Consider the following 26,745-nt stretch of genomic DNA (forward strand, 5'->3'; position numbering starts at 1 on the left):
TATATGCAGTGCATTCAGAAAGTATTCGGACCCCTTCACTGTTTTTCACATTTTGTTATGTTGCAGCCTTATGCTAAAATCGTTTAAATTCATTTTTTCCCTCATCAATCTACACTCAATACCCCATAATGACAAAGAGAAAACAGGATTTTAGAAAGTTTTGCAAATTTATTAAAACTGAAATATCACATTTAGATAAGTATTCAGACCCTTTGCTATGACACTTGAAACTTAGCTCAGGTGCCTCCCATTTCTCTTGATCATCTTTGAGATGTTTCTACACCTTGATTGGAGTCCACCTGTGGTAAATTCAATTGATTGGACATGATTTGGAAAGGCACACACCTGTCTATATAAGGTCTCACAGCTGACAATGCATATCAGAGCAAAAACTAAGCCATGAGGTCGAAGGAACTGCCTGCAGAGCTCAGAGACAGGATTTTGTCGAGGCACAGTTCTGAGGAAGCCTACAAAAAAAATTCTGAGCATTGAAGGTTCCCAAGAGCACAGTGGCCTCCATAATTCTTAAATGGAAGAAGTTTGGAACAACCAGGACTCTTCCTAGAGCTGGCCGCCCAGCCAAACTGAGCAATCGGGGGAGCAGGGCCTTGGTAAGAGAGGTGACCAAGAACCCGATGGTCACTCTGGCTGAGCTCCAGAGATCCTGTGTGGAGATCGGAGAAACTTCCAGAAGGACAACCATCCCTGCAACACTCCACCGATCTGGGCTTTATGGCAGAGTGGCCAGACGGAAGCCTCTCCTCAGTGAAAGACACATGAAAGGTTTGAAAGCCCGCTTGGAGTTTGCAAAAAAGCACCTAAAGGACTCTCAGACTGAGAGAAACAAGATTCTGTGGGCTTTCATGTGTTTTTCACTGAGGAGAGGCCTCCGATTTCAGCATAAGGCTGCAACATAACAAAATGTGAAAAAAGTGAAGGGGTCTGAATACTTTCTGAATGCACTGTATATAAAATATGTAGCATTTATGTCGTGGCATATATAATTAGCATATATAATATATTTGTAGCAGATATAATTTATAAATATATATAATATACTTATAAATATAGCAGGATATCACAAAAAGTTGTGGAAGGATGATTTTGATTAAATATTATTTTGTATTGTGATTTTCTGGTCTACTCTGCGATACAAAACGTAAACTGTTCACCTGGCGGAGGTATGCGCTCTTCTGAGTGCCGTTATAGTTTTATTAGAATTTGTCCTGATGATTATCTGCTGTTTATATAGTTTTGCTTGTTGTGATCTGTAAATGTCCCAGAGTTTGTGTGGGTAGTCATAAGTGTGCATTGCCTTAATAGCTTGTTTGTCTTTTTGTGGATGAGCAGAGATGCTCTGATGGTTGTTGAGGATGTGCGACGCGTGGTTTCTGATGCTGAGCAAGAGCAGGCTGGGAGTCCAGTTGCTGTAGAATTAATCCCCACAGATCTCAGTATCCTGTACATGAATGGCCGAGCTGCAGAGGTACTGTATTCCTGCTTCACCCGCCCCTGAGCTTTCTTAATTTTGAGCTTCGTGTACTGAGAAACAAGGCACTCTCTAACTCATGCCCTTTTGTCCTTGAGTGAAACGTATACAAATCCATTGTTTTCATCTTTGAGAATGCTGTTCCACTCCCCTCACTAGACCGAGTTCCGAGAGTACCCGCCTGTGCTGCGACAAGCTGTTTCATTGGCACGGCGCCTGCAGGACCCTCTTGGAGAGTTTGCTCAAGTTTGCCAGGGGGAGGATGTGTTGTGCCTCAAACTGCATCCACTACAGGTACCATTTTGTGACATGACTACACTTTTCACCATCTATTAAGTATCCTCCATCATGGTTATATGTTCACTATCCTGAATGTCTTCACCAGAGGGTTCTCAAGCTGATGACAGCAGAAAATTTCAAATGAAAAAATGTTCACTATACTGAATAATAACCCTGAAGGATTGATTATTATTAATTATCAAACTTGTGAAAGAGCTCGATGTTTGTAGCTCGTACTCACGATCATCTTGGTTGGTAATGAGGAAAGAGCATCGGTATTGTTGCAAAAATGACTCGAAATATTTGATTGTGACTCCTATGTAAATATAACGAGCTATTGCTATTGGGTTGTTGGATTTTAGTCATAACTGCAGCTTACGTTTCTCATTTCTGATATTCAGCATTATATATTGTCATGGACACGGGTCGGATAACTCCAAAAGGCCGGCATGTCTATCAAAAGACCACAGACGCCATCTACAACACTCAACTCTGGCTGATCTTTGTGCCCAGGGTCGGTTTACCGTTTCTTTGAGATGAATGAAGCAGATGGGAAACGATGCCTGCGACTACATAACTGCTATTAATTGTCCCCCGTCGCACCGCGGAGCGAAAGGGGGACTATGGTTTTCCCCTCCGTCCATGTGTCCGTCCGTCCGTCCGTGCGTGCGTGCGGGCGTGTGTGCGTGCGTGCGTAAGCGAAGGACCGCATTCGAATTTGGTGTGTGGATGCAACCCACGTCAAAATTCAAGATGGCCGCCACCATGTATGTCTGATGCCATGTATGTCTGAACCTTGTTAGCTGAATATCTTGAAAAATAAGCGAAGTACCAACTTCTAATCTGGTGTGTGGGTGTATCTAGACACAAGGAAGAACGCTGTTGAAAATTGGGTCGCCACGTCAAAATCCAAGATGGCCGCCGCCATGTATGTCTGAAACTTGTGAGATGAATATCTTGAAAAATAAGCGAAGTACCAACTTCTAATTTGGTGTGTGGGTGTATCTCGGCATAAGGAAGACCGCTATTGAAAATTGGGTCGCCACGTCAAAATCCAAGATGGCCGCCACCATATATATATATGTTTGAACCTTGTGAGCGAAATATCTTGAAAAATAAGCGAAGTACCAACTTATAATCTGGTGTGTGGGTGTATCTAGGCATAAGGAAGAACCCTATTGAAAATTGGGTCGCCACGTCAAAATCCAAGATGGCCACCGCCATGTATGTCTGAACCTTGTGAGCGGAATATCTTGAAAAATAAGCGAAGTACCAACTTCGAATCTGGTGTGTGGGTGTATCTAGGCATAAGGAAGAACGCTATTGAAAATTGGGTCGCCACGTCAAAATCCAAGATGGCCGCCTTGCGTCTCCCACTTTGTCAACTCGCATCACTTCACCGACAGGGGACCTAGGCGTAACGCTTGTTGACCGAGCAAACCAGCCTTATGCGCCACACCCTATCGTCTATCAGACTGACTATTCACTTGGGTCAATTGCCCCAGGGGCACTTTCTCAGATCAAGCCGGAGCAGGATAAGTCGAGACTCGATATCAACTCTTTCATTAATTTATTATAAAAGCGGGACAATGGCAAGAGAAATGGTGGTTGGGAAATTCAAAATGGGAATTGGTGAAATAATTCACAAAAGGCAAGGCAAGCGATATGGTTATGTGTATGAAGGTAATGTAGTAATGTAGGTAATGATCGTATCGGGTATCGTGTAGGTAATGAAATACCGTAGTCGAGGTAGGATTGTATAGAGTAGTGTGCTCCGAATGTCACAAAGAAGAAACCTCATGTATCTAAGTCAGGGCCGGATGTCCGTGTAAGCGTTATGTGTCTCCATGCGAGGGGTGGATCTATGCTAATTTGCTAGGGCCTATGGATAAATTCCCAGTGTTTAAATTGCCCTTGTGATTTTTCCCTTCATTCTTATAAAGCACACTCGGCCAGCCATGCGATCGGCACGTAATTGCCAATAACACAAGCACCGACGATACCCAGACGCGATTACACCACCTAGCTGAATCGTCTCGATGGGCGCAAAGAGTGGCCGTGAGGCCACGCCCCGAAGACGATGGGGTGAGCGGGTGGCGATCGGTGATTGGAGTGAGTGTGACGTCAGAGAGAACGTTCAAGACCGAGAAGTAAAAAGGAAAAGTCTCGCCATTTTCTCTCTCTCTCTTGGCCCGGGCTCTCGGTACGAGCGGTCGCACTTCCTGTTCTCTCTGTTCCTCACATGAAGGACGCATTTTGCATTCTCTCTTGTGCTGGGTTTCATTGCAAGAAGTCACACTTTCTCTCTGTCCTGGGTTTGATTGCAAGCGGTCGCACTTCCCTATCTCTCTCTGTTCTGGCGTTGGTGGAAGCGGCCGCATATTTTCCCTCTCTTTCGTGCTGGCTTCGTGACACCTGCGCTTCGTGCCATGTGCGCACGAGAGAAACATCGGAGCTTTTGGAGCATGGGCCGATCGGAGGAGGAGGGAGTTTGGCCGTCGCTCCGCGGGTCCGTGGGTGCTTTGAGTGCGACCGCGCCATCTTGTGCGGTGGTTCCGAGACACTCAAGGACACCAGGCGGAGTATCAGCCAACGCACCACACTACATGTTATTTTTATTTCATCATCCCTGTCTGTATAAGGGTCCGAGTGGAGGGTCCCTCATTTAGGAATTAGATTTTACCTTATCTCTTGTTGTTCCTTTGCATTATTTTCATTAAACCATTATTTGTTGCATTTCATTTGTTGCCTTGTTAATTTGCCCGTCTTGTACGTTTATTCGTTCGTGGGTTCGCTGAATAAACCCCAGTCGTGTCCGTCCGTACAGATAAGGACCTCGCTACCCTCCACCACCACCCCCGCGCGTGCAAAAGGTACCGCCATCAATTGGGTATACGCCTCGGAGTTAAAGCTCGATTTGGTCATCTGTCCACCTGAGGTCTAAACTACAGCGTAGAAGTGACAATATTAATAAATGCACAGGCACATATATATAGTGCCTTCAGAAAGTATTCACACCCCTTGACTTTTTCTTTACTTTTTACCCTTTTCCTTTCCTTTCTTTTCTTGACTTTTCTTTGGTACCCCTTGACTCTTTTGGAAAAAAAAAAATTATGAAAATTATTTTTGGGAATTTCTGCAATATAATTTAAAATGAAAAGCTGAAATGTCTTTAGTCAATAAGTATTCAACCCCTTTGCTATGACACTCCAAATTGAACTCAGGTGCATCAAATTTCCTTTGATCATCTTTGAGATATCTACAGCCTGATTGGAGTCCACCAGTGGCCAATTCAATTGACTGAATATGATTTAGAAAGAAACAAACCTTTCTATATGAGGTCCCACAGTTGACAGTACATGCAGAAACTACCATGGAGTCCAAGGAACTGTCCGTAGAACTCCGAGATAGAATTGTGAGGAAGCATAGACCTGGGGAATGGTATAAAATATTTTCTAGAGTGTTGAAAGTGCCCAAGTGCACAGTGAGCTCAATCGTTAGGAAACTTCACTGACAAAGGTCCTTCTTCCCCGGTTACTCAGTATGTAACTACCCAGACACTTCCTCGAGCTAGCTATCTGACCAAACCGAGTAACCGGGGAAGAAGGACCTTTGTCAGGGAAGTGACCAATAACCCAATAACCACTCTGACAGAACTACAGAGTTCCTTGGCTGAGAGGGCAGAACATGCCGGAAGGACAACAGTCACTTCACAAATATAGGCTTTGCGGGAGAGTGGCCAGACGGAAGCTACTTCTGAGAAAAACGCACATGACAGCACTGCTGGAGTTTGCAAAAAGGCACGTGAAAAGAGCATGAGGCAAAAGATTATGTCGTCTGATGAGACGAAAATTGAACTGTTTGGTCTGAATGAAAAGCGCTATGTCTGGTGGAAACCAAGCCCAGCTCCTCACCCATCTAACACCATCCCTACCATGAAGTATGGTGGGGGCAGAATAATGCCATGGAGATGCTTTTCAGCGGTAGGGACAGGGAGGCTTTTAAGGATATAGGGAACAATGAATGGAGCCAAATGCAGGCAAATCCTTGAGGAGACCCTGCTTCAGAGTGCAAAAGACCTTAGACTGCAGCAAAGATTTACATTCCAACAGGACAATGACCCCAAGCAGACAGCTGAAGCAACACTGGAAATTGCTTCAGAACAAGAATGTGAAAGTCCTTGAGTGGCTCAGCCAAAGTCCAGACTTGAATCCTATTAAGAATCTGTGGAAAGACTTTAAGATTGCTGTTCACCGACGCTCCCCATCCAACTTGACAGAGCTTGAGCAAATCTGCAAGGAAAAATTGGAGAAACCCCCAAAATCCAGATATGCAAAGCTGATACAGACATACCCAAGAAGACTCGAAGCTGTAATCGCTGCCAAAGGCGCTTCTATGAAGTATTGACTCGGGGTTGAATACTTATGCAAATGAGATATTTCTGTATTTCATGTTTAATTATTTTGTCAAAAATTCAAAAATAAAATTCCACTTTGACATTATGGGGTATCGTGTGTAGATCAGTGTTTAAAAATCTCAAATGAATCGACTTTCATTTCAGGCTGTAACACAACAAAATGTGAAAAAAGTAAAGAGGTGTGAATACTATATGAAGGAACTGTCTGCGAACCCTGGCCAAATCACCTGGATTCATACCCGCCGTACAAAACAACATCAAGCTCACCCTGTTCAATACCCGGTCCCTCAACAACAAATGCCTCATCCTGAACGACTACATCCTGGAAAATAAACTGGACTTTCTCTGTCTCACTGAGACCTGGCAACAACCACTGGACTACTACACGCTCAACCTCACCACACCCAATGGATATTCTTACATCAATAAACCACGCTCGGAGGGCCGAGGTGGTGGAATTGCCGTTATTCACCGACAAGACATCAAGACCAACCTCATCTCCATCTCATCTGCTCCATCATTTGAACACCTGGCTTTTAAACTCTCTGGTCACACACAGTCAGTCATGGCTGTTGTCTACCGCCCTCCCAAACCACACCCATCATTCCTGTCTGACTTCTCCTACTTTCTGACCCAGCTATGTTCCCTCTCCCCCTCAATCCTCCTCCTTGGTGATTTCAATATCCACATGGACTCCACTGACTCCACGCTAACCACTGACTTCACTGATTTACTCACCTGCTTTAACCTCACTCAACATGTCAACTTTCCTACCCATAACCGTGGTCACATTTTGGACCTTGTCTGCTCTACTGGACTAATTTTGCACCATCTCTCTGGCTCCGACCTCACTCTCTCTGACCACCTAGCCATCACTTTGACCATCAACATCCCCACCCCAGCACCAAGGCATTATCGCACTATCAACTTCCGTAAGCTAAACGCTTTTTCACCTGCCTCATTCTCATCGACCCTCTCTGAAAAAATGTCCACTTCTCCCTTCGTTGACCTCCACACCCCTTCTGACCTCACTGACTACTACAACCACACTCTCTCTTCCTGCCTTGACCAAATTGCGCCTATAAAAACCAAAACAGTTTCTTTCACCCATTCTGCTCCCTGGTTTACCCCTGAGCTCCGCCTAATGAAAACTCGTGCTCGCCAACTTGAAAGACTCCGCAATAAAACAGGTCTCACAGTTCACTCCCAGGCCTACAAGGACCACATACAACACTATAAAGATGCCCTCTCCCGCGCCCGCTCCGCCTACTACTCTCAAATTATCCACTCTGGCTCCGGAAACCCAAAAGCACTCTTCTCTACAATAAACAAACTCCTCAGCCCCCTGAACACCACCACCCAGTCATTCACAATAGACAACTGCATCTCCTTTCTTTCATTCTTCCAACGCAAAATTGAAAACATCTACAACAGCTTGACCACCGCCGCACCCGCTCCCCCTCAAACCACCTGCCCCCCCTTATCCTGCCATCCCCTGTCTCAATTCTCCCCAGTCTCCCCTACTGACCTCTCTGAACTCCTCATCGGAATGAAAACTGCCACCTGCACTCTTGACCCCATCCCCTCCAGCTTTGTCAAGGCCTCCCTTCCTGCTCTTTCTCCACTTATCATTGCAACAATAAACTCCTCCCTGTCTACAGGCATCGTCCCACCATCCCTCAAAATTGCTGCTGTTACCCCCATTCTGAAAAAACCTGGACTAAACCCTGACACCCTAAATAACTTCAGACCCATCTCCAACCTACCCTTTCTGTCAAAGGTTTTGGAACGCGCTGTAGCCACTCAACTCAAGCATCACCTCTCTGCCAATAACCTGTATGAAACATTCCAATCCGGATTCCGGTCCAACCACAGTACTGAAACTGCTCTCCTCAAAATCACCAACGACCTTCTCCTCTCCTCTGATGCTGGCAACCTCAACATTCTCATCCTCCTCGACCTCAGCGCTGCCTTTGACACCATCGATCACACCATCCTCCTCACCCGACTTGAAACCACCTTTAACATTACCGGCACTGCCCTCTCTTGGATTAAATCATACCTCTCTGACAGACGTCAGTTCATCTCCATCAATAACTGCAAATCCCCCACTGCTCCCCTCCCCCAAGGTGTCCCCCAAGGTTCAGTTCTTGGCCCCCTCCTCTTTATCCTTTACCTGTCCCCCCTCGGTCACTTAATCCGCCGTCATGGTCTCCAATTCCACTGCTTCGCCGATGACATCCAGCTTTTCATCTCCACCAAGTCCATCTCCACCGCCACCCACTCTATCCTGACAAACTGCATCACTGAAATAAAATCCTGGCTTCAAATCAACTTCCTCAAACTTAACTGTGATAAATCTGAAATAATCATCATTGGCCCAAAAACGCTCACCAAGTCCACCCATAACTTTGCCCTCAACATCGACGGTTTCCCAGTGTCCACCTCCCCTCACATCCGGAATCTTGGCATCATCTTTGACCAAACCCTCTCCTTCGACAAATACACTAAACAGATCACAAAGACAGCCTTCTTCCACCTGAAAAACATCGCCCGTCTCCGTCCATCCCTCTCCTCTGTGGCTGCAGAAACCCTCATCCACGCCTTCATCACTTCCCGTCTGGACTACTGCAATAGCCTCCTTTATGGTTCACCCTCAACAATCACCAATAAACTCCAATACATTCAGAACTCCGCTGCCCGTCTACTCACCCATTCCCGGACCCGTGACCACATCACCCCCGTCCTTTACAAGCTTCACTGGCTCCCCATCTCCCAGAGAATCCAGTACAAAATCCTCCTCTTGACCTACAAAGCCCTCCATAACCTGGCCCCATCCTACCTGGCTGACCTCCTCTCCAGACACACTCCCACCCGCAACCTCCGCTCTGCTGGTACCAACCTCCTGACCCCCCCCATCCGGACCAAATTTAGATCCTGGGGGGACAGGGCCTTCTCCATCGCTGCTCCCACCCTCTGGAACTCGCTACCTCACACCATCAGAGACTCCTCCTCACTCACCACATTCAAAACATCACTCAAGACCCACCTGTTCAACACTGCATTCAACATTTAACCCACAGCATCTAACCCCTGACTATCTCCTCTCCTTCTCCCTCCTTTGTGCTTTGAATATTTCCCTATTGATTCTTCTTTTTTTGCAATTGTCTTTATGTTTTGCTATGCGTTATGTTTTGCACTCTGTCAAAGCGTCTTTGGGCTTCCTGAAAAGCGCTATATAAAATAAATGCATTATTATTATTATTATTATTATAACTGTACATTCCCTCTTATCCCCTACACGATATACCTGCCCTCGTATATACAAAAATTACTTAGCACCTTTATGTTAAATGGGTCTAGACACCCGAAGGAATGAAAGAGAGAGTGTGGGGAGATTGGTGAGCAATGGTGGTGAAAAAGAAGTCGTGTGGGGTCTTTTATACACCCCGACACACCCGTTTGCAACCCCGGTTAAAGCTGTGATCGCCCACTGTTCGGCGGTTCAGGTTCGCCTCCTGTGTACTCCATCCTGGACTCCTTCCTGTGCTCCGTCATCTCCCCAGTTATGAGGGGGTCGTTGGATGTTCTCCAGCCAACTACGATGGACCATGTGGCTGTCGGGAATCTCGTGCCCTGAGGAGGTGGCTCCGTGGAAACGTGGCAATATCTGGGTTATCGAAAGTATGGAAGAAAGCATTGGAAAGAGCCAGGAAATATGGGAAGAATGTCAAGAAATGAAAAAAAGGAAAGTAGGAAAAGTGAAGTAGTTTTAAAGAAAGGTTTATATGCATGTGGAGATGTGCGGCGAGAGGAATAGCACTCCGTCCTGTACCACAAATTCTGACTATAAGCTCTGTGCATTCCTTCCTTTATTAATTCGGCTTTACTCTTCGCCTTTGTTGTCCCTCATTGGCGCAGGACTTGCCTGGGCGGTCAGGGCCCCCATTAGTGATGATAGGTGGGGTCTCGTCTTTCAAGTGAACAATGGCACCCAATTGGTGGAACTGGCCCTTGCAGGGATTACTTTCTGGGAAATACGAGGGGCTTGGAGATTAGTACCCACTTGTCAGACTTGATGGACTGCTTTCTTCTGAAGCCTCCGTTGAGCTTGCGCTCATTTTTCCGCTAAAGGAAGGACGTGGGGACGATTTGATGCGAGTTTGTGTGCATTTTGCAGGAAATGGTTGAAGATAAGAATGTGCAGAAAAGAAAAGACATAAACTTATTCTAAATCACATTTATGATACATACTGTATCTATCCCCATGAAAACGATGTCTTCTTAATCACGAAACGGAATGCTAAGGCATTACTCGCTTTAAACCTATGTGAATGCGCTTTATTCTCCCCCAAAGGGGTGGTGTTGGGCTAGCGGCCAGGGTGCCGGCTTAGGATCCTAGGATCCTGGGTTCGAATCCCGGTCGATCGCTGAATTAACGCCAGGGGGGTTGACTCAGCCTGTCATCCTTCCGAGGTCGGCTAATTGAGTACCAGTTCACTGGTAATTCCCTGTTTGTCGTTAAAGGCGGCAAAAAGGGTTGGCGTCAGGAAGGGCATCCGGCCGTAAAACATTGCTTCAAAAAGGGGACCAAAAAACAACAACAACCACGGTTCCCGAAAAAGGCCAACCCCCGCTTTGCGGGGAAAAATGGCCTCTAAAGGTGGTTATTTTTATATATATATATTAAAGGGGTTTACAAATGTCTTCCCCAGGCTCACAACCATCACAATATTGTAACTGGACTGCTGTGTGGTTAGCTGGTCAAATTTACCACCCACATGACCTCCAATTTGGTGTAGGACTGTCGAAAGAGACTGTACGCTATCCGCCGAGAGAGCCAAACAGATCTTGGCTTCGGTTTTCGGCATAAAGAAAACTCTTAACAAGAATCTGTTGTTGTGATAGGTTCCCCATTTATTCAGGACTAGCAGGAGTACCCGGCATTACCTGGTGATGTTCTATTCCTGTTGGCATTAAGAAGAAATCAGTGGGTTTTTTCTATTTTTTTGTAGGTGCCTAAAACACACCCATACCTATCATCATCATCATCGTTTTACAGCCGTTTCCATGCTTGCATGTGAAAGCCATGATTCACCTAATGAGCGTTTCGCCAAAAGACATATTTGCCATGGCATGTTTTTTTTTTTGTGGCCGGATGCTCTTCCTCACATCACACCCAATAAGGAAAATTTATTTCCAAATGGCCGCAATTTTTACTTGCCCTGTAGTTGTAATGCCAAATTAACGAACCGTGTAACAGACCAACACACTGATGTTGAAACGGGTTTAATAAGTTATATCAAATAATAAATATAGAATTAATATAAAATAAATTAATATAATTTCATTTCATATCAATTTGATATAATTCATATAATTTTATACAATTATACATAATTAAATTATAATATAAAATAAATTAAAATAATTTAAAATCGTATCCGAATCCATATTCAGATCTTCACCAAAATCGAATCCAATAGTCTTTGTCACACACACAACCTCGACACCAATTTTCGCCCAAATCTGTCCACAACATTTAAAGATATTCTGCTATGTATTGTTTTTGGCCCTATCTCCCAAAGGTGAAGAATTACTTTAAAAATTCTACTAGCCGGATCCGAATCCAGATCTTCACCAAAATCTAATAATTTTGTCCTCGTCACATATGCTACATCTCTGCCAAATTTCATCTGAATCCGTCCATAACTTTTTGAAATATCTTTTTCATAAACAAACAAACGGACAAACAGACAGGGGTGAAAACAACCTCCATCCACCTTTGGTGGCGGAGGTAATAAATAATTATAAATGAGAATAACTGAAGAGAGAAAAATGCACATATGCAGTCGTGGCCAAAAATATTTATTTCACTGTTAATATTACAGAACCGTTGTTTTTGATTCAGAATTTAATATATCCTTTTAAATCAGAAAATAAAAAGAAATGGCATTGACAAAATTATTGACACCCAAGACTTACTATTTGGTAGTACAGTGTTTGGACAAAATAACTGCAGTCAATTGCTTCGTGTAGCCATGAATGAGCTTCCTGCACCTCTCTACTGGCAGGTTGGCCACTGTTCTTGTGCAAACTGCTCCAGTTCTCCCAGATTTGAAGGGTGCCTTCTCCCAACTGCTGTTTTCAGATTTCACCACAGGTGCTCAATGGGATTTAGATCTGGATTCATTGGTGGTCACTTCAGAACAGTCCAGCGTTTTGTCTTGAACCATTCCTGGGTGCTTCTTGAAGTGTGTTTGGTGTCATTATCCTGCTGCAAGACCCATGACCTTCGACGGGGACCCAGCTTTCTGACACTGGGTTGAACATTGCACTCCAAAATGCCTTGGTAATCTCCTGATTTCATGATGCCATGCACACATTCAAGGCACCCAGTGCCAGAGGCAGCACAGCAACCCCAAAACATCACTGAACCTCCTCCATGTTTGACTGTAGGGAAGGTGTTCTTTTCTTTGAAGGCTTCATTTTGTTTTCTGTAAACGTAGAGATGATGTGCTTTACCAAAAAGCACTAATCTACGGGACATTCGCTCGTCGGGTTCGCCTGCTCATGATCTCTCCCATTTCCACCGCTAAGCTCTACAACACCTGCTGATGATCTCTCCCATTTTCACTGCGGAGCTATACTTCACCTGCTCATGATCTCTCCCATTTTTACTGCTGAACTCTACTACACCTGCTCATGATCTCTCCCATTTTCAGTACTGATCTGTACTACACCGACTGAAACTCTGTTTTCCCCCCATTCCTTGCATTTCCTCTCCTTGTGTTACATGTCATGGTCATTGTCGCATTTTTTTTTCCTTTGCTCCCATTTTGTCTGTTCATCTATTTCCTACTGTTGTAGGAAATGATGGCTATAGGATCATTTCCTACTGTTGTAGGAAATAGATCAACAGACAAAATAGATCAACTCAAAATCGATCAAAATAGATAGATCAACTCTTCCATGAACCTAATGAGCTGTTTATAAAAAAATATGCCTTTTACTACACTATGTAATGGTGCAAGCTCCGGTGACATGCTCCGTTGAACAGTTTGGGCATGCTAACAGTAAAACAGGGTTTATGCAAATGTAAGCTTTTGAAAACTTTTGAATATTTATTTGAGTCGGAAGGTGCGTGCAGGCGTTCAGCAAGTTGTACAATTTCCGACCAGGAACATATCGTAAAGGAAGACCTGCTGTGGGCTCTGAACTCGGAATTTGTGAGTCGTGTAAATGAGGTCGGGGTTGACCTGAACCGCTGCCTCGTGCACATGCACATCCAACCTCTGCTGCAGCACATCTGTGGCCTTGGTCCACGCAAAGTTGCGCACATCATCAAGGTAATTTTATCTTCCTTTTGTGCAACCCCATTAATTGTAATGCACTCGTCTGTTAGTCTCCTATTTGTATTTTCTGTTGTTTGATCAGTAACTCGTCCATTTAGTCACTGGAGTGACATGTATGCAGCAATTTGCTTCAGCTTATTTGTCTATTCATTATGTATGTTGGATGTGCATGATTCAATCCTGAATGTACAATTAGCATGCAGATGAAAACCTCACAGCCCATCTCTGACTGTATGGCTAAATCGTCTCCTGAAGATTTGACACAGACCCACATCACTTAAACAACATACATTGAAGTATTGCTTAATATTGTGCATTGGCATTTCACTGTTGTCTCTTCTTGTGTGTTCAAATTATTATGACAATCCTGAATAATTATTTTGCTTTCAGTGTACAAAGTCCTTTTTGCAGTATTTTGTTATTTGTTTTTCTCCCCAAAGTGATTGATGTTTACTTTTCCTCCTAGTTTGCTTTGTTCAAAGACTTCCTCTTTTATTTATTTATTACACCCCTCCTCCCCACCCCCCATTTTTTTTTGACCGTTGAGCAGATTCTGAAGCAGAATAACCAGCGGCTGGAGAATCGTACGCAGCTGGTCACCACGTGTCACATGGGACCAACTGTGTTCATAAACTGCGCAGGATTTATCCGTATCGACACGGCGGCTCTGGGTGACAGGCAAGTGGGCTTGGGAAGATGGAGAGTAGTGCATGGTTTGGATAAAAGGGCATTCGTTTTGAGGATGAGTGCAAGTCAGGAAGGTCTGAGAAATGCTCGTTGTTGAAAATGTGAAAGGTTAATTACATCGAAATGTCTCCTTTCAGTACTGAGGCCTACATTGAGGTTCTGGATGGTTCACGGATACATCCGGAGACTTATGAGTGGGCTCGGAAGATGGCTGTCGATGCACTGGAATACGATGAGGCTGCGGAAGGTGCAAACCCTGCAGAGGCGCTGGTTGAGATACTTGACAACCCTGACCGTCTCAAGGATCTAGACTTGGATGCCTTCGCTGAGGAACTGGAAAGACAGGTGGAGTGGATATTTGTGTGGGGGGTTGATAACTGATTGTTGCAAAGGACTCAAATACGTGCTTAACCAACCACCTCCCCCATAGGATTTTCTTATTGCTTCCTCCTGATTGTGTAGGGCTATGGAAACAAGGGCGTAACATTATATGACATCCGAGCAGAGTTGAGCTGTCGATATAAAGATCACCGCACGCCGTTCCGCCCACCCACTCCAGAGGAAATTTTTAACATGCTCACCAAGGAGACACCAGAAACTTTCTATGTGGGTAAGGAAAGGGCTGAGGCCTGCAGCATGTATATCGCACCTTTGGCGTCAGGAATTGGAACACTCGGTACACTGGGTCACTGGGTCACACACTCGGTACACTGGGTTAATTTGGTCGGTATTTTGTGCTTGGATATTTGCTGGGACAGGTTTGGTTTTGGCCACAACTAGTCTTCGAATATAATGAGTTTTTTGGATCTAGTCTGCTCTATTGCTGTGTTCCAAAGCAAATGTAAGGTGTGTGCCAAAATGTCCCTGTGTTGCTCTTTGTGTTTTCGTCCAATTTTCCCTGTTAAATTGTACCTTGTTATGCTGTAATGTTGAATTCATTTTCATGGTGCTGTTTTTTTTCATGGTGTCATTTTCATGGAATTCATTTCACTGGGTTAATTTGGTCGGTATTTTGTGCTTGGATATTTGCTGGGACAGGTTTGGTTTTGGCCACAACTAGTCTTCGAATATAATGAGTTTTTTGGATCTAGTCTGCTCTATTGCTGTGTTCCAAAGCAAATGTAAGGTGTGTGCCAAAATGTCCCTGTGTTGCTCTTTGTGTTTTCGTCCAATTTTCCCTGTTAAATTGTACCTTGTTATGCTGTAATGTTGAATTCATTTTCATGGTGCTCAATGTCGACTCCTCAGATTGCTGGCATGCAAATTCTGTCTGGTTTGATGTTGTGTTCCTCATTCCACGTCTTTTCTCCCAAGTATTGGCCTTTTGGCCTCCTCAACATTATCCTATTTCCCCTCCTCGCTCCAAAAATCTTCTGTATCCACCTTGTCCACCCCGTGTGTGCTCCCCTACCCCTCATTCCTCCCCGCATCCCTTATTTGTCCCTGCTTGGGTCCCTCAACCCTACTGTCGATGTTGCCCTCCCTCTTTCTGCTGTTCCTTTTGTTGTTGTGTCCTGATTAACTTTGTGTTGTAGTTGTTCCACCAGCCTGGACTTTTTATACAAAAAAATGCCAACAAATTGTTGCCTCTGCTCGTCTTTTGGAAATGGAGGTGACCTTGTATTGTTTTGTTTGTTTAGCTCTTTCATTTCAACTATCACCGCAACACATCTACGGAGCAATCTCGTTAAGTAGTGTCATTTGCCCTGCAATGCTTGCGCACTCCAAGTTGGATCATTGCACCATGTCACTTCCACTTGTGTCACTTCCACTTGTGTCACTTCCACTTGTGTCACTTCCACTTGTGTCACTTCCACTTGTGTCACTTCCACTTGTGTCACTTCCACTTGTGTCACTGCCACTTGTGTCACTTCCACTTGTGTCACTTCCACTTGTGTCATTTCCACTTGTGTCACTTCCACTTGTGTCACTTCCACTTGTGTTACTTCCACTTGTGTCACTTCCACTTGTGTCACTTCCACTTGTGTCACTTCCACTTGTGTCACTTCCACTTGTGTCACTTCCACTTGTGTCACTTCCACTTGTGTCACTTCCACTTGTGTCACTTCCACTTGTGTCACTTCCACTTGTGTCACTTAAACTTGTGTCACTTAAACTTGTGTCACTTAAACTTGTGTCACTTCCACTTGTGTCACTTCCACTTGTGTCACTTCCACTTGTGTCACTTCCACTTGTGTCACTTCCACTTGTGTCACTTCCACTTGTGTCACTTCCACTTGTCACTTCCTTGCACCGTGTCAATTCTGCCTTTTTCATTTTGATTGCAAGAATTATTGCTCAAACTTTTACATCTTTATTTGTACTGGCATTACTGAAGTTCGATTTAACATTCGGGTTCACCTGTTAGTGTTCCTACCTGAACCTCTGGCTTGCGATATAGTCCAAAAGATATAGGAATCTCCCACGATGAAGCTAACTCCAAGAGCCTCTCACTCACTCACCGCAGGCAGGTTGGTGGTCTTTCCGTCTTCTACCGACTCCTCTCTGGCCTTGCCCCCCCAACTCTCTCTGGGCTCTGTCCCGCAAATATTCCTACAGGTCGCACAAGATCTGCCTGCAACCCTCTTATGGCTAACCTGCCAAAATCAAGACTCTCTGCTCACCTTCACTCCTTCATTCCTCTTTTCTCCCACCTCTGGAACAAACTCCCTCACTCTCTTCAATCCCACTCTACCCTCCAGGTCTTTAAAACAGCTGTTCACCACCATCTCTTATCTTCCCCCATCCAAAACCTTGATCTTTTCTATCCCCGCTAATTTCACCCCAATTCCACTTTTTTGAAATACCAACTTCTGTCCTGGAAGTCCTTGGTGTCCTTGTGTTTTATACTTCTCCCACCCCCCCCCCCCCCCCTTCTTCCCATGCCTCCTCCCCCCAAGCCCTCTCCCTCCCACACATCTCCCTGCTCTTAAATGTTGTGTGCTCTCAAGTGTTTGTGTGCTTCCCCATCTCTTGTCTTCCGCTCCCTCTTTTTGTGTGTTTTGTTTGTCTGGTTGATTTGCTTGTGAAGTAAATGTCAGCTCTTTCACGAGCCTCGATTCAGTATACAAAAAAAAACAAAAAAAAAACGAGGTTAAAATCCCATATACCTTGTGTTTATCCATTGTTCAGCAATATCCTTGTAATTCATGTACATTGATGTTTACTAATATACTTGTCCTCTGTGTGATTTGAGTGCAAGCTCCATTGCAAGTTTTAGATAAGTGTAAAGATTTTTTTTCTTACACAAAAATTTAAAATAAAAAAAAATCGCAAAATGTACAATTTGGCTGAGGCCGAGCAAAGCAAGGTCGATTATTCCTGATACGTGAAACACCCTGCAACGCATGCTGACAGAAAACGGACTTTCTTTTTTAACGCCACCGGCATTTTACATCCATTTATCATTTCCTTTTGTGAAAAAAAATCTCCATGGGTAGGCATTCCTTTGTTGAATGTTTCGTGTTAATCGCTCAAGCGTTTGCGGAGAAAACGAAATTAATAACGAACTAGTTGGTATGCATAGAATACTTACCCTGTGCAGTCAACTTGGTGCGAGCCACCTCTTCTGTTTTTAGACGTTTTTTCTTTCTTTGATCCAATATGGCTGCCAGACCACGTGAGCGATGACATCATACATTTATATTCTTTAATATTGTTGCGGATCTCGAGCCCGTCGACGTACCGAGGGGGGGTTAAGCCCTGCTCCCCCTCGAACTTCGAGTCCACGAGGCCGCCCCCACGCTATACTCGTGGAGGATGGATTGCTGGGCAATTCCAGCCGCCGAGCCCGCAGCTAACGCGTGGAAGGGTTAACGGTCACGACCCGAGTACCTTCGACACACGCAGCCGTGAGAACGGGGGCTGAAACTCGCACAAGTCACGCTGGTATTTAGCGCCCGAGTGGTTGTGCGTCGCGTAACTCGTGCCGTTATTCACTATGAACCCGACCGAGCGGTTTTAACTCGTGCAATGCTAGGCCAATGGTGAAGGGATGAAGACGGCCAAGTTGGAAACAAACCACAGGATTTATTCACAAATGTACAATGGTTATAGAAACAGGGACACAGTGGAGAACCTTAAGAGCCTTACTCACGTACCCAGACAAGGGCCCTCAGACTCGTTCGGGGAAGGGGAGGAAGAGGGGGACGCGCACAAAGCGCGGCCGCTTGGTGCAGTTTGCCTGGACGGCTCGTTTGGCGGATCCCCTCAAGGATGTTCGCGGCAGGGAAGGTCGATCACTGTCGTGCACGTAACGGGAATCCAAGGAGCGTGTCCCAAAGTCAGTGAGGCAAAGCACACGTGCAGGGAGTCCAGGCAGAGGTTGTCAGGGCAGAGATCGTCAGAGTCCAGGGCCAGAGAGAGAGAGTTCGGGGGTCCGGGCCGGGTTTTATAGCCCCCGAGCCCCACTAGAATGTTCCACGGGCCTCCACTGGCCGCCGGGGGTCACGTGTCATGACAGCCCCTTATTAGTCACTCCCTTTTAGCTCTCATTGGCCACCATTATCGGCCATTCCCTTTAGCTCCCATTGGCTGTTCGCTGCTTACCAGCCACGCCCTCCAGCTCCTCCCTCAAGGCCTGCTTGACTTGTCCTAGGCCCATGACATGGCATTCCAGGCTTCAATGAGGCCTACCCTTACTCTACCTGCCTCAATGCATACTAACACTGGGAAGGAGACTATACTTTACATTTAATAAGAAATAACTAACGAAGCGAGGCTACATGTTGTGGTGAAACTAACTATAGGGGGGTTACCTTTATTTACAAAACCACAACAATATAATTGTTGCATCGATCATGCTCTATAAATTTCAAACTGATCAGACTAAGTGTTGTCCCTGTCAAATTATAACGTCATAATTATGGCACCAATGACGTCACCGTTAACAACACCTATTCCTCATATGGAGTTCTTTACAATGAGCCACGTTTAAATTTTTCCCATACAGCAGTTTTGGAGATGTAGAGGTACAACGTTTTTCGGTTTTTCCAAGATGGCGCCTATACTACATGACCTATGATGTCATGATTATTATTAAAATATTCTACAGGAGGAGGTGCTCCTATGGAGAAAATTCTATGTCCATTAGCCCAACAGTTGCTGAGAAAAAAAAATTCATACTGATCAAATCAAGCGTTGGACTTTTTTTTGTTTGTTTTTTGTATACAAGATCGAGGCTCGTGAAAGAGCGAACATTAATCACACAGAAAGACAAACCGACACATAAAACATATATCATCGGGAGCGCTAGACAAGATGGGGAGAGAGGGGGAAGGACACAAACGCAACATTTGAGAGCAGGGACCGAGAGACATGGAGACATGGAGACATGGAGACATGGAGACATCGAGAGATGTCACCCCGTACCTCCTTGTTTAATATCTGTACTCACAAAAAAAAAAAAAAACCCCAAAAAAATATTTCCTTCCCAGGTCTTATTCGTTTATTTGTTGTTCTTTTTGTTCGTTCGTTCTTCGTTCGCGATCACGCGGTTAGAAATGTATAATCTCTCCCCTGAACAACTATTTTCTCTCATATATTATAACACCCTTTTCTTCTTTTCCTACAAAAGGATGCTTTTGTCTTGCTCACCATATCTATTCATTCCAAAAAATATATATAATACCATCTCTTACAGTTCCTCCTTTCTACATTCCCTAAACTATCCAGAACTCCACCCCTCCTCCAGTGTCCTCAAACGTATTTTTGACTCGAAGGTCTCAAACTCATTTTGCAAAAAATGTTCGTTTCCCATGAATCGTACACTTTTCAAAATCCAATCTCACCCCTCCCCTCCAAATCCTCCCCATCACCCATCCCTTTCAAATCTCCCCCCTTGCCCCTTCCCTCCCCTCCCTCCTAAACTCCCCCCACACCCCTCCCCTCCGAGACTCTCCCTCGCTCCTCCCCTCCTAGACTCCCCTCTCACCCCTCCTCCTCAAAGCATCCTCCCTGCTTCTTCCCCCTTCCAACTTTCACCTTCATCTCCCCAAACCTTCTGCCTCGCTCTTCCCCCTCCTCAAATAACACCTCACTGTGCCTCACCCAATCTCCATCAAACCTTTTGTCCGCCCCATTCTTCCCTTTCTCCAAGCTATTCTGAAATCTCTGACACACCTTCAACAGCTCTCCCTACCTCTTCCTCCTCTTCCACATCTTACCCTACCCCTCCCCCCCCTGTTCTGGACCCGATGCTCCCCCTTCCTCTTCATTAACGGTATGGACCTCAAACATCCGGGGCCTTCGCTCAAACCTGACTGACCTCTCCATACAGGTTGCTTCTGACAAACCAGATGTGATCTGCTTAACAGAAACTTTCCTCCTTCATGATGTCTCTGATGCCTTGGTATCTCTCCCAGGTTACTCCCTCCTCCGGTATGATAGACCTGAGCCTCGTCCTGGAGGTGGGGTTGCTATCTTTATAAAAAACTCTCTTCCTCACTCGCCCTCCACTGCCCTCTCTCCACCTCACCCCCAGGAATACCTTTGGCTACGGCTTCCCCTTCGCTCCCACCTTTTGTTCATATGTGTGTTGTACCGTCCACCAAACAGCGATGACTCCATCTACATCTCACTGTCTGATAATATGGACCAACTTCTATCTACCCATCCCAACTCTCTCTTCCTCATATGTGGTGATTTCAATTGTCACCATGCCAGTTGGCTGGGTGTGGGTACCTCTCTCACCAGCCATGGCTCTTCAGCAAAGGACTTCTGCGACTCACTGGGACTGACACAATCTGTCAATTTCCCGACCCGGATCTCAGTCAACGGAGCATCTTCTCTTCTGGATTTGGTTATGACAAACTTCCCTGAAAATGTCTGCTGCTCTTCTTCTGCTCCAATCGGCTCATCTGATCATGTGCTTGTCAAAGTGGACATCTCTCTGACCATTCTCAGAGAGCCTCCTCAGCGTCGGCGAGTCTGGCAGGCCAACTGGCACGGTCTTCAAGCAGCCATCAATCATCTGGACTGGTCTCCCATCTCTACCGCCTCTGACATCAACTCATCCTGGGAATTCTTTCAAAGTAAATTGCTCTCTCTCATGCACAGATTTATACCATCTCGTCTTCAGTTGTCATACCCTTCCTCCCGTCCATGGTACACGGAATCTTGTGGTGAGGCTGTTGCCCTGAAACAACTTGCTTTCGTCTCCTGGAAAGCAAATCCAACGGAAGGAAATCTCATTTCCTTTCACAAAGCCCGAAACAAGTGTGTGTCCACCCTCAGGAGAGCCAGGAAACAATATCTCACCATTCTCAAGACCGAACTCTCTTATCTGTCTCCCTCTTCCAAATCCTGGTGGCGTCTGGTCAAATCTGTTTCTGGTGTTTGTTCCCCCTCCATCCCCTCCCTCACCTCAAACGGCTTAACGGCTGACTCCGCACGTGAAAAAGCTGAATGCCTCAACTCTGTGTTTGCCTCTAAATCTTGTGTCCCAAACCCATCCCTCTCTGTACCCACCGTACCCAGTCGTACCCAGCTGCTCCTGGACTCTGTGTCCTTTCCTCCTGACAAGGTGGAAAAGTTTCTGTCAACCCTCGACTCTGATTCTGCAACTGGTCCTGACGGCATCAGCCCACGGGTCCTAAAATCATGTTCTTCTGCTCTTTCACTCCCTCTTTCTGTTCTCTTCACCCTCTCCTTTGCTCAAGGTCATCTGCCATCTGCTTGGAAATCTGCCAACATCACCGCTTTGCACAAAAAAGGTGCAAAAACAGATCCCAGCAACTACAGACCAATCAGCCTTCTCCCAATTATCAGCAAAGTCATGGAATCCATCATTGCTTCAGATATTAAATCTTTCCTCTTCTCCAATGGCTTGATCTCTGATCATCAATTTGGTTTCAGACCTGGTCACTCTACTCTGGACATGCTGCTTCTGCTTTCTCAACAATGGATGGAGGTCCTCAACGCCAAACAGGAAATTAGAGCTGTCTCCCTTGACATTTCACGTGCCTTCGATACGGTCTGGCACCCTGCTCTGCTCTCCAAACTCTCCTCCTTTGGTATCCATGGAAATCTCCATGCATGGCTGGCGGACTTCCTCTCTGGTCGTAGTCAACGTGTGGCCCTGAATGGGTTTCTCTCATCTCCTCTTCCTGTTCAGGCTGGAGTTCCCCAAGGTAGTGTTCTGGGCCCTGTGCTTTTTCTGGTCTTCATCAATGATCTCTCTGACTCTCTTGAAAATCCTCTCTATCTCTTTGCTGACGACTCTACTCTCTGTCGCTCCATTCCTCATCCCTCAGATCAGCAGTCTGCAGCCTCCTCACTCTCTGCAGACCTGGACAAAATCACAGACTGGTCAAACAAGTGGAACATGTCTTTCAATCCTGACAAAGCTCACACTCTTACAATGTCTCTCCGAAAGGACCGACTGGACAACCCTCCCATCTACTTTCTCAACAATCCTCTCCAAGAAGTTCTGTCGCTCAAGCTTTTGGGTCTCACTATCTGCCATGATCTTTCTTGGGAAAACCACATTTCCAAGCTGGCCTCCAAAGCCAGTCGCCGACTGGGCATCCTCCGTCGTGCGAAGTCCTTCCTTGGCACACCTGAGCTCCTCACCACACACAAGGCTTTCATCCGCAGCTCAATGGAATACTGTTCCCCCCTCTGGGCTGGTGCTCCTGCCTCACACCTTGCTCGGCTTCACGCTGTTGAGGCCAAAGCTTTCAGAATCATTGGAATCTCCTGCGATGTAGTCAACACCGAGGGCCTTTCACTCACTCACCGCAGGCAGGTTGGTGGTCTTTCTGTCTTCTACCGACTCCTCTCCGGCCTTGCGCCCCCAGCTCTCTCTGTGCTCTGTCCCCCCAATATTCCTTCAGGTCGCACAAGATCTGCCTGCAACCCTCTTATGGTTAAACTGCCAAAGTCTAGGCTCTCTGCTCACCTTCACTCTTTCATTCCCCTTTTCTCCCGCCTCTGGAACAAACTCCCCCACTCCCTTCAATCCCACTCCTCCCTCCAGGTCTTTAAAACAGCTGTTCACCACCATCTCTTATCTTCCCCCATCGAAAACCTTGATCTTTTCTACCCCCGGTAATTCACCCCAGAGTCCTTGCAGTGTTCATATGTTTTATTCCTCTCCCACCTCCCCCCCAAGTCCTCCCGATGTCCCTGCTCTCAAATGTTGTGTTTGTGTCCTTCCCCCTCTTCCCCCTCTCTTTTGTATCCTGCCCCCTCTCTCCCCATCTTGTCTGCCGCTCCCCTTGTTTTTTGTGTTTTGTGTGTCGGTTTGTCTTTTTGTGTGATTAATGTTAGCTCTTTCACGAGCCTCGATCTTGTATACAAAAAAAAAAAAAAAAAATCTGTGGGAGGGAAAGGGCTTTGGGGGGGAGGCATGGGAAGGGGGTGGGGGGTGTGAGAGGTATAAAACATATGGACACTGCCTGGAATTTCAAACAAGGTGGATCTGGGGTGAATTAGCGGGGGTAGAAAAGATCAAGGTTTTGGATAGGGGAAGATAAGAGATTGTGGTGAACAGCTGTTTTAAAGACCTGGAGGGAGGAGTGGGATTGAAGGGAGTGTGGGAGTTTGTTCCAGAGGCGGGAGAATAGAGGAATGAAAGTGTGAAGGTGAGCAGAGAACCGAGATTTCGGCAGTTTAACCATCAGAGGGTTGCTGGCAGATCTTGTGCGACCTGTAGGAATATTTGGGGGACACAGCACAGAGAGAGCTGGGGGAGCAAGGCCGGAGAGGAGTCGGTAGAAGACAGAAAGATCACCTACCTGCCTGCGGTGAGTGAGTGAAAGGCCCTCAGAGATAGCTTCATCGCGGGAGATTCCAATGATTCTGAAAGCTTTGTTTTCAACAGCGTGAAGCCGAGCTAGGTGTGAGGCAGGAGCACCGGCCCGTAGGGGAGAACAGTATTCCATTGAGCTGCGGATGAAAGCCTTGTATGTGGTGAGGAGCTCAGGTGTGCCTAGGAAGGAGTTCGCACGATGGAGGATGCCCAGTCGGCGACTGGCTTTGGAGGCCAGCTTGGAAATGTGTTTTTCCCAAGAAAGATCATGGCAGATAGTTAGACCCAAAAGCTTGAGCGACAGAACTTCTTGGAGAGGATTGTTGAGAAAGTAGATGGGAGGGTTGTCCAGTCGATCTTTTCGGAGAGACATAGTAAGAGTGTGAGATTTGTCAGGATTAAAAGACATGTTCCACTTGTTTGACCAGTCTGTGATTTTGTCCAGGTCTTCAGAGAGTGAGGAGGCTGCAGACTGCCGATCTGAGGGAAGAGGAATGGAGCGGCAGAGAGTGGAGTCATCAGCAAAGAGATAGAGAGGATTTTCCAGAGAGTCGGAGAGATCATTGATACAACATGCATTTTAAGGCCATTTTCCCTGCTAGAGCGGGGGTTAGCCTTGCGGTCCCCATGACAATCTTCTCCATTTTGCCCTATTTTCTGCATCTCTCCTTGTTAGCCCCCTTGCCCGCATTTCTTCTTCCACCATCTTTAGCCAAGTCTTTCTCGGTCTTCCCTGTCCTCTACTTCCTTCTACATTAATTTCCATCACTCTTCTCAACCAGTCACTTTCATCCTTCCTCAACACATGACCAAACCATCTCCACCTGTTACTCTTCACAGCATCAATCACAGGCAATATTCCCATCATCTTTCACAATTCATCATTTGTCTTCCTCTCTCTCAACGAAACTCCGCACATCCATCGAACCATTCGCATTTCCACCCTTTCCAGCCTTCGTTGCTGCTCTACGTTCATTACCCATGTCTCGCTCTCATAAATCATAACACTTCTCACACATGCAGCATACACCTTTCCCTTCAGCTTCAGCGAAACTCTCCTCCTCATCAGCACGCCACTCAGTTCCCGAAACTTCTTCCATGCACATCTCACTTGAGCAACCTGTTGCCGAGTCTGATCCACCTTCTCCATTCAGCATGTCTCCGAGGTAGCAAAATGTTTTCACACCTTCCAGCTTCACGCCGTCTCCAAGATCCAACTCAACATTTCCTCCATCTGCAGCTCCCTCTGTGCACACCTTACATTTGAATGTAGCTGCCACACTGGTAAATGACCCTCTCAGACCACTACATTTTTGATGAACCCACTCAGCGCACATTGTACATTGAATGGAGTTCACTCCGACACCCTTCCTGCACACAGCACACGGCCACTTCCCAGTTCTTTCCACCTCACCACATGCTTTACCACTTGCCATCACCTTCGTCTTTCCGATATTCACCTTCAGACCTTTTGTCTCCATACATTCCTTCCACTTGTTCATCTTTTCCTTCAGTCCATCCATACTTTCCGCAATCAACACCAGATCATCTGCATACAACAACTCCCACGGTAAACCCTCCTTTACGTTCTGAGCCAGCACCTCCATCACAGCTACAAATAGTAGTGGACTTAGTACCGACCCCTGATGCACTCCCACCTTCACCTCAAACTCACCACTGTTCCCGTCCTTCGTCCTTACAGCTGTGCGCGCTCTTTTGTACATTGCCATCACTACTCTGATCAACCATTCCTCCACTCCTAACTTCCTCAATGCCCATGTCAATAATTTGCGTGGAACCCTATCGAATGCTTTCTCCAGATCAACAAACCCAAAAAACAACTTCTTCCTCTTCTCCATGTACGTCTCCTGCAACTGCCTCACAATGAAAAGCGCATCTGTTGTTCCTCTTCCTGGCATAAATCCAAACTGCATTTCGTCAATCTTCACTTTCTTCCTTATCCTCCTCTCCAACACCCTTTCCAATACCTTCATTCCATGCTCCAATAACCTTATCGCTCGGTACGAGCCACACTCCAGAGGGTCACCTTTCCCCTTGTATAGAGGGACGAGGGTACTCAGTTCCCAATCCACTGGAATGTGGCCTTCTTTCACCACCAGATTACAGATCTCTGTCATTCTCTTCACAACCCAACTTCCTGCTGCCTTCAACATATCTCCCACAACTCCCGTCGGCCCTCCCGCTTTTCCACTCTTCATTGCTTTTATCGCTTCCTCAACTTCCTTTTCAGTTATCTTCTCTGCCGGTCCTAAAACTGGGTTACTCTCTATGTTGCCATCCCATTCATTCTCTGTATTCAACAGCATTTCCATATATCTTTTCCATCTTCATTTAATTCCATCTGGGTCGACAATGATTTGTCCCACTTCATCCTTCAAGCAACTCACCCCCATCACATCACACCTCTCTTTCGCTATGTGCTTTGCATTCCTGAATACTGCTTTCTGACCCTCTTCCGAATCCAAGCGTTCTCCGAACATTTTCCTACATGCCTCCTGCGCCTTTGCTACGTCTTTCTTTGCAGCCTTCCTGGCTGCCTTATAACTTTCATGCTCTGCTGTTTCTGCTCCCGTACCCTTCGCCTTCTGCCACTCCTTGAACTTCTTCCTCTTCTCGTCAAGCCTCTTTCCAACTTCATCATCCCACCACCATGTTTCCGAGTGCCTCGGTGGTCCTTTTGTCCATCCACATACCTCACCAACAGCTCCCAACAGACTAGCTTTCATTGACATCCAACCACTTTCAA

General features: G+C 46.0%; 1 protein-coding gene across 2 annotated transcripts in view; it reads left to right on the forward strand.

Moving 5' to 3' along the window:
- The window catches only part of SUPT6H (SPT6 homolog, histone chaperone and transcription elongation factor), a 163,235-nt gene that overhangs the window by 98,705 nt on the left and 37,785 nt on the right, over positions 1-26,745 (forward strand). For both annotated transcript variants that reach the window (XM_068113463.2, XM_068113464.2), the window contains exons 21-26: positions 1,351-1,486; positions 1,649-1,783; positions 13,367-13,534; positions 14,091-14,218; positions 14,365-14,572; positions 14,690-14,837. In XM_068113463.2, coding sequence (XP_067969564.1) covers positions 1,351-1,486; positions 1,649-1,783; positions 13,367-13,534; positions 14,091-14,218; positions 14,365-14,572; positions 14,690-14,837 — 923 coding nt within the window. The remainder of the gene's footprint in view (positions 1-1,350; positions 1,487-1,648; positions 1,784-13,366; positions 13,535-14,090; positions 14,219-14,364; positions 14,573-14,689; positions 14,838-26,745) is intronic.

Source organism: Myxine glutinosa, chromosome 4 (assembly GCF_964187855.1).
Source record: "Myxine glutinosa chromosome 4, kmMyxGlut1.1, whole genome shotgun sequence".
NCBI lineage: Eukaryota > Metazoa > Chordata > Myxini > Myxiniformes > Myxinidae > Myxine > Myxine glutinosa.